Source organism: Phocoena phocoena, chromosome 6 (genome assembly GCF_963924675.1).
Source record: "Phocoena phocoena chromosome 6, mPhoPho1.1, whole genome shotgun sequence".
NCBI lineage: Eukaryota > Metazoa > Chordata > Mammalia > Artiodactyla > Phocoenidae > Phocoena > Phocoena phocoena.
The window spans coordinates 98,371,292-98,384,890 of NC_089224.1; the positions used below are offsets into that span (position 1 = coordinate 98,371,292).

General features: G+C 42.2%; 1 protein-coding gene across 3 annotated transcripts in view; it reads right to left on the reverse strand.

Annotated features, from left to right (window-relative positions):
• The window catches only part of ASTN2 (astrotactin 2), a 914,376-nt gene that overhangs the window by 523,943 nt on the left and 376,834 nt on the right, over positions 1 to 13,599 (reverse strand). For all 3 annotated transcript variants that reach the window (XM_065878807.1, XM_065878806.1, XM_065878804.1), the window contains one exon: positions 11,883 to 12,029. In XM_065878807.1, the coding sequence (XP_065734879.1) occupies positions 11,883 to 12,029 (147 nt within the window). The remainder of the gene's footprint in view (positions 1 to 11,882; positions 12,030 to 13,599) is intronic.

The window sequence follows — 13,599 nt, forward strand, 5'->3', positions numbered from 1 at the left end:
TCTGAGTGAGTTCTAGAGTATGAGTCCTGGCAATGAGCAGACACTCAGCAGCGTCAGCTGACGTTCTTGATGGATGGATTCATTGATAAAGTCCAAATGAGAATCAGGGTGAAAGCAGGGGAGGGAAGCCATGGAAAGTTCAGGGGTGGTCCAGGCTCTGGGAATAATTCCAAGTAAGGGTGAGATGCCCAGGGACTTTAGCAGAGCTCCAGGAAGTTGCCAACAGCAGCCAAAAAAACAAAACAAAACAAAACAAAACCCCAAAAAAACAAGGATGTGCAGCTGCAGATATATTTGGGTTAGATAACTCGGAGGCGCGGCTAGGGAGGAAAGCCAAACAGCAAGGCTCTGCTGGGCACCACAGGCCGGGAGGGGGGAGGGGGAGGGGGGAGGAATGAGCAGGGCGAGGTAGAGAGGCAGGAGGGATACACAGGTTATAATTATTCCTCCCATCTCATCACATCCTCCTGAATATGGCGCATCCTCCCCCTCCCGTGCTCTTGCTGGCATCCGAGATGTTCAAGGTCCCTCAGCAGCTGAAGCTGGGAGTTAAAGACTGAGAGGCATCTTTCCCACCACGGCCCAGCTCCCCACCACTTTCTGTTTCATCCCAGCAGCCCTGGGAGCCTGCGGTCCCTGCACAAGCTTGGCTGTGATCCTTCTAAGCATTCTTCAAATGGCAACTTGTGGGCTGTGAAAGGTTTGCTCAGCTGCCTCTGCTCCCAAGATCCTCGCTCAGGGGCTGCCTAGCCACAGACTGTCCCAGACAAGAGTCAGAAAGCAGAGGACTGAGGATGCTAATGGAATGACTGCATAAATACTCCGGAGGTCACATACCTAATGGGATGAGTAAAGAGGGACTCTGAGCCCCAGTATTTCTCATTCTACTGTTAGAATGCTAGGCCAGGGAGGAATTTTAAGACCACCTTGTTCCCCTTCCCACATTTTACAATGAAAAAATCTGGGAAAAGCCTGGAGAAGTAGAGATTTGCCCAAAGTCAAGGTGAGTTTGTGGCACAGGTAGAACCTGATCTTGTCATTGAATAATTCTCTGTCTACCACATCCTGTGGCCACTGATTTGAAATAATTCTGCTGTTCAACCCATCCCTGCCTGTGTGACATTGAGGTGGTCACATAAACTCCCTCAGCTTTAGTTTCCCTTAAATTTAAAATGGGGAAAATGCCTGGATCTACCACACGTAGTAATAGAATTAAATGAGGTAATGCTTTGCAAAGCACTCAGCATGGGGCCTGGCACGTAGCAATGTTCTGTAAATGTTACCAATTCACAGTGTTGTTATTATCACAGTTACCAGGAGGCTTGAGCAGCAGGGTCTATAGGGATGCAGTGAAAAGTGTCCATGATCCCTCTGGAAAGCCTGTGTCATCCTCACTCACCTTCAGGGAAGCACCAGTGGCTCTAAGACCCAACTCAGGTAGCACCTCCTTAAGACATCCTCTCCTTAGCACCACACCCCACCTCCAGCTTGGGGTACTTGGCTGTTCCTCCCCTATTTTCCCAGAACACACACTGCACACCCCGTTAAGACTCTTACCACACTGTGTTTCCGATTTCATCTGCTTGGTAGTGTCTTACTACCACCAAACTGGGGGAGGCCAGAGATACTGTTTTATCCATATCTGCATCCCTGAGCATCGAAGCATGCCACAGAGAAGGCGATGTGCTATATTTGCTGACCACAGGAAGGAGGGAGGAAGGAAGGGAAGTAACAGGCACTATATATGAATCAAGAAGTGGTGATATTATTAGTGAATTTTTAACTATTTAATTTTCTTCCTTGGGGCCAAGCTAAGCCTCTCTAAAATTGTACCTTCTTCTTACCTGGCCATACCCACTAAAGACCTCCTCTCAACCTCTTTGTCTTCAAAAATAATAAAACACTGAACAAACAGAAAGGGAAAAGCAGAATGTTCTCATCATCAGAGCTATTCTCCCAGCTGGCCAAGCGCAGGCGCACTCACCAGCCCCACTCACGCTCAGCTGGGGCAAGGAGTGTCAACACTGCTTTTGGAAAGAAAAGTGAGAAGCGGCGGGTGAATTAATATTACCAAGGTCAGAAAACTAGCTATCAGAAGAAGTGGGAGTAGAACTCACACCCGCTGTGTCACAGATCAGTGCGCCTAACCTCTGTACCACGTGACCTTCTCTATCCCAGCACTGCACCACCGCCTCAACCCTACACCACTTTGCGAACACCAAGCCAGCCATGATGGCACATCTAACTCCACAGTCCTGAGCTCCATCCCATCAAAGCTCCCACCTGCCATTCTCTCCTCCTAGTCAAAAAGTCAAAGTGGGCTTCTGCTCACAACAGCAGAATTATTAACGAGAATAAATTAAATTCCCCTACCCCCTGCAACCGTGCTCTGCCTCTGGTTCCTACTAATATATTTTTGGACTTGATCTGCTATCAAAACACAGAAATTAGTCTCCAAATTTGGATGCCAAACTCAGTTATACCTTTTGTTAAGAAGGGAAATTAGTTAACAATTCATCCTGGTGGGAAGCCAAGCGAACACCGTAGCACGAAGTGCCGTTAAACCTCGCACCTGAAATGGCTGCTGTGACATCTTGAAAAGCCGGAACATGTTCAGCTGCTTAGAATTGTTTTCCGGGGTTTGTTCTCCCCTCAAGCCCCCTGTCACTTTTAACCTGGGGATCAGTTACTCTTTAGGGAAGCTTGAAGCATTTTTTCCTTCCATGGTTTTGTGGACTTAGACTTTTGTAATGAAGAGATTTGACGGGGGGAAAGAAAAAAAAAACAGAATGCACTCTACGGGCTCTCCACAGCTCCCAGCACCAGCTCCAGGCCATTGCTTAGCAAGCTGTCCATTAAGTACAAGAAGAGGGAGAAGGGAAAATGTTTTCACAGTTTATAATTATATTACCAGTTTCATTACAGATCTCATTTGAATTCTGACTGAAACCTAGGCTTGCCTTCTCCTGCACTCTCTCACGTACAGTTATTACATCTGGGTTGGAGTTCAACCTATTCTTCCTGATTTCAGCATATTAATATGGTTTATTGGTATTTCACTGCCACCTACCCCCTGGGTGTACGGAATCTCAGCTCAATTTATATTTTCCCCTCTTCCTGGGCTCTGGGATAAGGCTTGTTTCATTTTGGTGTTGGAGGTGGAGAGATGTGAGTTTGATTGGAGTTTCTTATCTTTGGGGATGGGAACAAAGCCTTGGGAAGTGAAGTCAGTCATAAGAAGAGGAGGCAGCCTCAGATTCCTTGCACTGTCATTCCCCAGAATGTATCTTCTCAGGGCATCTGCATCCACCTGCCTGCCCTTTCTCCCTTCACTCATTTCACAGTCGTAATTTATTATATGTCTACTGAGTCAGAACCTTCATCAGGCTTCACAGTAGTTTAGGGCATGAATAAACTGGCTTTGCTCTTGAGGAAGTTACAGACTAGCTATTAAAATCGTTTTATTTATTTATTTATGTTCATTCAACCAAAGCTTTGGGGGCACTCTGTTTTGGGTGCTGTCCCAAGTGCTGAATGTAATGTTCAAAACAAACAAATATTATGTCAATCCTCAAGGAGCTCGCAACCTAGTGGGAGAGCTCAACATTAACTAGATAAGACTATAATTACAAATAGAAATGAGTGCAATCAAGGAATAGAGCAGGGCTCAAGGAGAAAGAATAGTTATGGGCCCAACAGAGACTGGGAAATGAACGGGGAGGTCTACCACTGTACGGTGAATGGAACTTGTACCGAAGAAACTGAGGAAGTGGGGAGAAATTTTCCGAGAGTAAGAAGGACATGTGCAGAGGCCCTGAGGCAGGAGACAGCCAAGGATATTTAAGAAAACAATGTAGAGAAACTGGTATAAGGTGAGGTTAGAGAGGCAGGCAGGGGCCTGATCTTGCTGGGACTTAAAGGCCATGTTAAAGAGTTCAATCTTTATAATAAGTACAATAAGAAGTATTTGAGGGCTTCCCTGGTGGCGCAGTGGTTGAGAGTCCGCCTGCCGATGCAGGGAACGTGGGTTCGTGCCCCGGTCTGGGAAGATCCCACACGCCGCGGAGCAGCTGGGCCTGTGAGCCATGGCCCCTGAGCCTGCGCGTCCAGAGCCTGTTGCTCCACAACGGGAGAGGCCACAACAGTGAGAGGCCCGCGTATCCAAAAAAAAAAAAGAAGTATTTGAACAGATTTATGGGAGGATGCAACATGTTGAGATTTTTAATTTTAAAAGATTGTTCTGTTTTAATGTCAAGAAAAGACTGGAGAGGCGCTTGATTTAATGCAGGAGGCCAGTTCTTCGGACTATGTCAGTTGTTCCAGTGACACATACATAACAATAACAGCGATGGAAATTAGACTGTGCAGTTATTAGAAAGATACAAATACAGTTCTACATAATTTCCAAGGAAGGAGAGATTATTTCTGATGGGCGTTTCCTTTGAAGAAGTTTTGGGGGTTTTGTTGAAGAAGGTTTTCTGGAGAAAGGAGAAAATTAAGTTAGGTCTTAGACATGGGTAGGATTGCAATACATAGAAATGAGGTAATACAAAGCCAGGCAGTCTATCTGTCTAAATAGTATTAAGTGCGTGCAAAGGAGTTAAGAATGGAAAAGGGAGAGGTCATACTGTAGAGCACTTCTATACCTGAACATGTTCCATGGTGCTCAAAAGTCTGAAATAAAAACTGAACATTTTAAAACAAAGCTCCGGGTGATTCCAGAGAGCAAGATATCCAAGGAACTATTCTTTTTAGGCAAGTAGCCTGGTGGTTTGTGACTGAGCAGTCACCTTCAGTGTGGGGTCACTTCCACTTCTAAGAATTGAAAATACTCCTCCCATGTATTCAAATCACTGCAAACTTGCTCTGAAGTCACTTATGAACCTCATTCCTTAGTAACAGCACAGCCACACACGAGCTCACTCTCTTGGGTTGAAAGACATAAAGTAGGGGTGCAAGCAAATAAATGTAGAACAAGATTCATCGTATCTAATTTTGTGTTCAAAAGCAGCTACACATGTGGCGTATTAATGAACCAGGCCATCCTCATGAACATTTCCACTTGAGGATTTCATAGGCTGGTAAGGAATCCATAATCCCCAATTCCTCAGTCCTAGGGAATAGAGAAGACTTGAATACACCTTAGTCCAACCCAAAAGTCAAGGCTAACGCATTAACTTGACCTTAACAAACAGATATTTTGGCATAGATGTATGCAATGAGCATATCAACATAAAGAACACCGTCTGTGCTTGGGTAGCAGGGTGTATTTAGTCAAGAGACATCACTGGCCATAACCCATTCCTGGGTCTCACTCCATTTCTGAGCCTAGGCAAAGAATGGGTGATATTCACGGATGAGAAAGTAAAGAATAAACAAACATACTCTAAAGGTCCTAAAAATTTAAGTGTTTTAAAAATTTATAGTCTGATAAAATGGCTCTGATGCAAAATATTTTGTACCTTAGCCAAACGCATTCCTTCACTTTTCTTCTATGGCTTCATAGAAATAAATGTGGTCATCTATTTTCAGGAAATTCCCTATGATGGGGAACTCGTTATCTTGCAAGGACCCCCTTCCAATATTGAAAAAGTATTATCACAACTACTAACATGTATATGATTTATTGAGCCGTTACTAGGTCTCAGGTACTGAGCTGAAAGCCTTATGAGCATCATTTCATTTATTCTTCACAACAGCTCTAGGAGATACGTACTGCTATAATCCCCCACTTTATACATGAGACTAAAGCTCAGAAAGGGAAGACATTTTCAGATTAAGACTCAATCTTCTCCCATCTCTGACCACCCCGCTCACCCATATGGCTCTAATTTTGCTTCCTGGGGACTTCCAGAACAAGCCTGCCCCCTTTTCAAGACAAATGATAATTATCATCGTCAATTTTGTGGAAGCTTGGGACAAGGAAAAAACTTGGATGAGAGGTTCAGGTAGTCTTGGGTTTTCATACCTTGCTTCACTTCTGTGTGTTAATCTGGCCAGATCACTTAACATCTCCAAAAACTACCTTCCATTTATGCAGAAAGAGGATGCTAAATCCTGCCTCAGAGTTCTGATATGAGCATTATATTAGTAACTCCATGTAAAGTGTTTTGAACACTGCCATATTCATAACAGATATGCTCAATAATTCTAAGCTCACTTTTTGTCTAAGTTCCTTCAACTCTTCTTATAGAATGATTTTCCTCCACCCTTTCCTTAAGAGGTTTTTAGGTACTGACAATGTTTTTCCAATCCCTTGGCTGCAATTCCTTTATTTTGGATGCCTTCCAATATATCACTGACCTTCTGTGCTTCTTAAAGCACAACTACCAGAACAAAATGTAACAGAGAACTCTAGGTATAGTGTTATCTATCTACACTGGAGTGGAACCATTTCACCCATTTCATCCAGACAGCTTATTCCTTTAAATGTTGTCTCTTCTACTGGCTTACTATAGGGCCAGGATATTTGGTGAATATGTCCTGACATATTATACAGTGGGGGCCTCGAGGGATGAAGAAACTAACATCTCAACTCATATGAGCTTTTAATGTTAACCAATAACCACGCATCAATAATGCTACCTGTAGGGCAATTTGGGTGAAGCCAAAATCCATGTGATGAGAGCTGCCTTGTTATAAAACTCATACTGGAACATTCACATGGTATTCAGTGCTATGGGCAATCACTGGAATTGTACCATAAGGCAGCTCCATTAATACAGCATCGATCAAGTGTAAGATGGAAGAAACCAAAGCCCCTTATCAGGGCTCCAAGAGATCGCAAGGAGTTGTTGTTAATCTGTTAGATGAAAGGAAAGTAACACGTAAAGAGATACTGATGCAGCTCTCAAACTTCTGTTAAGGGATCACCTCAAGTTCTTGTTGAGAATATTAATACTTGGGCTCTACTCCTAGAAAATGTGATTCACTAGTTCTGGGGACCATGAGCCCAGATAACCCAAATGAAGATCACTTACAGGTGTCAGGTGAAGAACAAGTGCCAAATTCAGTAAATTAGGACACAGACCTAGTCCGTCTCTTTACTATGTGCTTAGCAGAGCAAAGAGCCACCAGTGGCCTTGAGAAAGCAACAGACAAAGGAAGAGATGATATTTGCCAAGGGCTTGGATGGCGACTCTGTTAGGATTTATTGTTCTAACCAGCTGAGCTCTGGACAAGTACTATATCATGCTGACCTTTTTCTTGTAATGGGCAGCAAGCATCAAGCACAACTATGCTGTAACACAAGTGTGAAATTCATTTTCTTCCTGAAGACCGAACCCATTACTCAGCCATCTCCAATACTTCAGCACCACGGACAGCCCAATGCACAAGGTTGGCTGAGAGCTCTGTCTACTAAGAAAGGGCTGGCAGCTTGGCAGCTTAAGCTTCACGGGGGAAGGTAAGAAAGATGAGAGCTGCCTTGGCCACGGTCCTTGGGTGGCCTTGTCTCAATGGATTCTCTCCCATTTGACAGGGGTTTCTCTCATCCTGATAAGCCCCATTATGACGGTACTGTGGTTTATAACTCAGCCAGTGGCCTTGGGTGGGGCCTATATTTTGATCTGGCTGTATAATATATGTAAAAAAATAATTTAATTACACACATGCAATCTGCATTCTTTATTTATTCTATATCTCAACGCATTTATAAATATTAACGTCAAGTGATGATAAGGGTTCAAGAAAATAGGCACCATCGTCATCATTTCCCCTCTTGCCTCCCTGCATAACACTCTCATATCTCCAGAAATCAGAGCTAGAGACCCCACTAAGTCCAACCCATATGATTTTTTCTTTGTCAGATCATGTTCTACTCCCATGGAAAGCAAGACTCTACTGCTTTTCAAGTCCTGGTTTCTTTATCTGTCAAATAGGGATAATGAAGATCACTTTGGAGACTTGTTGGGAGAATGGAATGAGCAATGCACAGAGATTATGCACCCACAAGAGGCACTGGGATTGTGCTGTGGAAGGTCTGCTTGCCTAGAACTGTTAGACAGCTGTCCACCTGACTTCAGGTGTTGGTTGCTTTCTGGATTCCTGAAGATCCCCAGAAGATGGAGGACCTTCAAGTGTTAAATGTCTTTCATTGGGAAGACATTACAAGACTTCCATGGGCCAGGGGTTGGGGGGCATATAATGGACTCCCCGTTCCATTTTCCTGAGAATAGCTACTCTCATCTATATAATTTCTTATACCTTCTTGTCTGACCATAGTTCAGCTTCCGATGTCTCTTCCTTTATGGATCATTTTAGGAATAAGAGTAATAACAGCTGTTATTTATTAAGCAATCCCAGTGTTTTAGATCCTCTGTTGGTATTTTATATATATTATGTCATTCAATCTTTTCAAAATAATCCCCAATTTATAGATGAGAAAAATGAGACTTACACAAACATGTCCCATTTCAGAGGGTACATTCCTTACAAAGATATTATAGCATGTAGGGAAAGAGGGTTCCATTATGCCTCGAGACTGACACACTTTGGGTTAGGTCCTCCTAACGGTGCGTGCCATGTTTGCTAAATTGTGTCTCTAATCTTGTATATTCCATGGTTATTTCCAATTTTTTTTGACTTCTGTGCATCCTCTGCCTTAGTTTTCTTTCACTCGGTCTCCCCTTTCTGCTTAGACATCTGGTAGAAGAATCCCACAGAACTTTTCATAATTCTGCTTTAATTTAGGCCCTGTTCATTCATTCAACACATATTTATTGAGCATCCATCACAGGCCATGCGGTGTGTTTGTCACCAGGGATATTCTTGCCTCACAGACATTCCAGTCTAGAGGCAGAAGCAGACGAGTCTACATGTAGTTATAAAGCTTTAAGTTTATGACAGAGATCAGAATAAGAATTACCGGGAAAGGGCACCTTTTAATTTACCACATTTTTGTCTATCCTTTGAAGCCACCACAGTAGTTTTACAGTTTTCTTGGGTAATCCTTTGATTTCGCTATTTCCCACCTACATGCTATCTAAAAATCTGATAAATACGGAATTGTAGGCTTCACAATAATCCTATGAGATAGGTATCATTATCATTCCCATTTTATAGACGCCGAGATTGAGACTCAGAGAGGTAAATAATTCACTTGGCTACGGAAGAGGCAGGTAATAGGGCAACTATTTGAATTTTGTTTGTATTATTCTATAGTCTCTGATCTCAGCCATTAATCATGACCCTGACCAAGTTACTTAGCCTCTTAGGAGCTCCATTTCTACATGCGCGAAAATAAATGTTCAAAATGTGGACGTCTCTAAGACCTAACATTCTACAATTAATGAATAGTGACTGGTGGTGATAAAAAGTAAGTGCACATGCCTCCAACAATGGTCAAACTTTGCCCTATTGGTTTTCATCACTCCTACTCTCCCATCCCATGTTCCAGCCACACCCAAGTCCTGGCAATTTTTCCAGTCCCAAGCTCCATGAGCCTACGTGCCTAGCTGCTGCAGTAAATTTTGTTCCTTCTACTTCTGCTATGCTTCTGCCATTTCATATTCCCATATTTTCCTGTCTTATGTGCACATACGATTTGATAGGGATGAACCAAAAGTCTTCTGCTTTGGTCAAAAAATCAACTGAGTGCATATAAGATGAGAAATACTAAACTTACTTGCAGTTCAATTGAAAAATGGAAATAAAAATTAAAATATAAAGTTAGCTAGTGATTATAACAGAAGAGAAATAGACTCACAGATACAGAGAACAAACTTGTCTTTACCAGAGGGGAAAGGGAAGGTGGGAGGGGCAAAACTGGGGTAGGGGATTAAGAGGTACAAACTACTACATATAAAATAAATAAGCTACAAGGATATACAGTATGACACAGGAAATGTAGCCAGTATTTTACAATAACTATAAATGGAGTATAGTCTTTAAAAATTGTGCAAAATATGTTGTATACCTGAAACTTATATAATATGGCACATCAACTATACCTCAATAAAAATATAATTTAAAAAAATTTAAAGTAGGGGCTAGTTCACTATGGTGAAGTAGGAGTAAACACAGGATGCTTTCGTATAAGTCTAGGAGAGAAAGGAGGTGAAAGTTCCACTCTGCACAGAACATACTGAAGGGATTGGTGCTAAGTTGTGAACACTGCAACTTAAAAAATTAGAGATAAAATCAAGTTGCATTAAAATATGGCTGACATATATAAAGGATCTCAAAAACACCTGATACATATCCAATGGGAAAAAGATTTTTAAAAATAATAATGGTACTAATATGGTGCTAGAAGGGTGGTTATCCCTGGGATGGGATTCACTGGGAGGGGGCATAAGGAAGCTGAAGGTGTTGGAAATGTTTTATGTTTGATCTGGGTGAACTCATGTAAAAATTCATTAAGCTGCATACTTAATATTTCTTCTTTATTATATTTACGGTAACTTTCAATACATTTAAAAATAATAATGCTAATAAGGACTTACTGTATAACACAGGGAATTCTACTCAGTATTCTGTAATAACCTGTATGTGAAAAGAATCTGAAAAAAGAATGAGCATGTGTGTATACATATATATAATGTATATATGTAAATCACTATACATATATATAATGTATATATGTAAATCACTTTGCTGTACACCTGAAACTAACACAGCTTTGTAAATCAACTGTACTCCGATAAGAACTAATAATCAAAAAGAAGATGTGGTACATATATACAACGGAAAACTACCCAGCCATAAAAAAGAAGGAAATAATGCCATTTGTAGCAACATGGATGCAACTAGAGATGATCACACTAAATGAAGTCAGAAAGAGAAAGACAAACATCATATGTTATCACTTATATGTGGAATCTGAAATATGGCACAAATGAACCTATCTACAAAACATAAACAGACTCATGGACATAGAGAACAGACTGGTGGTTGCCAAGGGGGAGGGATGGAATGGGAGGTTGGGGTTAGCAGTTGTAAGCTCTTATACATAGAATGGATAAACAACCAGGTCCTACCGTATATCACAGGAAACTATATTCAAGATCCTAAGATAAACCGTAATGGAAAAGAATACAAAAATGTATATATACGTATAACCGAATCCCTTCGTCGCACGGCAGAAATTAACACAACATTGTAAACCAACTACACGTCAATAAAAAAAAAAAAAAATTCTTCCCCAAAATGGATACATTTCTGTCATTTGTAATGTATGTAAAGGAAAAGTTATAATATATGTAAATTGTAAAAATAAATAAATAAATAATAATGCCAAGCATTTGGGGAAACACATCACATTCTGCTGGAGTATATAAACTGGAACAATTTTCTGGAGGGCACTTGAGCAATAGATATCAAGCGCCTTCATCAGCTTCTTGGACCATGCTTGGCAAATGAGTATAGCAACTACGGTGTCTCATTAATTCAAACTAATTGGGCGAGGAGTAAATGGTAGGATATAACGTGCTTGTAAAGGACATTTACAGCGAACGAGATATGAGTAGACTCCAGGACACTTAGGAAGTTCCAACAAAGCTCATACAGTCTTCTTTGTCGTCTTTTTTAAATAGGAAAGACCACTTTGGGGGGCGGGGCGGTGTTTTTAGTTAGGCATAGGATGCACACACACGATAAGAAAACAGTAGGCTCTCTGAAGTAGCTCAATCTTTCTGCACGCACACTGGAATTCTTCCTTTATTAACAAACCTTATCCTCGCCCATGGAATAAAAGTAGTCTTTAGTTCCATTCAAAGAATCCAGGATTTTCAAAGATAAGGACCTCTTTCAAGGTCTTTGGATGTTCTCTCTCTTTTTTAGTAATATGATTCTGAGGCTGGGCCATGCATGGGGAACATTGGAGCCCACAGGGGTGCAAGGTGCCGAGTAGACGTGGGGCGTCTCCGACGCTCAGCTCTTACCGTCTGCAATGAAGTGCTCGGGCACATGCAGAGTCACCTTCACAGTGAGCGGACAGGACATCTGACTGCCACACACCATGGCCAGGATGCAGGAGCTCACAGCGATCAGCATCAGGGCCGTCTTGTTCACTGGGCTTTTCAGCAAACCTAGTAACAGAAACACACACAAAGATACATAAGTCCATGAGGTGAGGAAACAGGAATAGCACGGAACTGGGGACTTCTGTTGTTTTCCAAATGAGAAGCTGGAAAAAGAAACCACATTTTCCAACCTCTGTGCTTGCAGCGACAGCTCAGTGGTCCCCTGTTGGGTCTTTGTTTAACTCTCTGGCTTATTTATCCCCTTTGGTATAGACGAAAAGAAAAAACCTTCCTCAAAGTTGTGGCAACTCTTACTCTTCCCCTCTCGATTAGGTTGCTCATGTTTGATAATATTTAGATGATACTAAACTTTCTACTCACTTTAGAAGCAACCGAGAAGATACTGTGTTGTTGAATCCATAGGGCCTAGGGAAAGGAGCGTGGGCTTTGGAGTGTGACCATCTGGGTTCACATTTGGCCTTCAGCCCTCATTGGCTGTGTGACCTGTTTCAATTTCTGAACCTCGGTTTTCTTATGTGCACGATGAGGATAATAACAGACAGCTCACAGGTGGTTGTGATGATCATGTGTGTGGCATAGTGTATATACAATGTCTGCCATCCAGGAGGGTTTCACAGACTTTGAGGCCGATCAGTTCAAGTTAATTTCCCAAGCATCTACTGATGATGACCTCCTAGGTGAGACACACATAGAGCAGAATAAGAATACTTCTTGCTCTGCAGGAGCTTACAGGCTAGGGGGCAAAGGCGGACTTATCCACAGCTAATTAGAATCCAAGGCAAGTTGTGCTAAGAGCTAGTAGAGAGGGCACAAGATGAGAAGGGGAGTTTTGCCTGGGAAAATTAAAGACAATTTCAGGGTCACAGCACAATGAGTAGATTGGATCTGCCTGGCAAGGAGAGTGTTGGGCCAGCAAAGAAATTCTAAGGACTATATCCTGAGCCCCCAACGGGTCTCATTATTTGGCTTCACTATTCACATCTAATTTCAAGGCTTTGATTAACACGTCTAGAACAATGCTTCCCAAATTTCTATTACCCACTCCGCTCTTATTTGGAGCAAACCTTTATGCCCAAACCTCCCGGACATCTCTCTCTGAATATCCCATGAGTGTGACAAAACAACATGTTCAAAACTGGACACATTACCGTCTCCTTAAAGCCTCTTCTTCCTCCTTCTCCTGGGCTTCCCTAAGTATTGAAAGCACTGCCATTTAAACTGGCCAGAAACCTAGATGTCAACTTTCAGTCTTCTGTCTTCCTCCTTTACAGCAACTAAACAGCATGCAGTCCTGTGTACTCTATGCCCTTAGCATTTTCACCTCTTACCCCTGATCTCTTCTATTGTCTGTTTACTTGTGAGATGAGGGAGGTGTAGGCACATCTTCCCATCTAACTCCATGGTGGAACCCCCTGAGCTGTTATAGAGCAACTGGCCGCAGGATGTGGTCCACACTGATTAGCCTGGCATCTGAGGCCTTCACAGTGCATATCCCTACATTCATACCTCCTTGCTGCTCTCTCCTACCCAGCCCACGAGCTGGCAGGGCTGCATCACTGCAGTGATGCCAAAGTGAGCGCTCTTCATCATGTTAATATTAGCATAGGAGCTATTT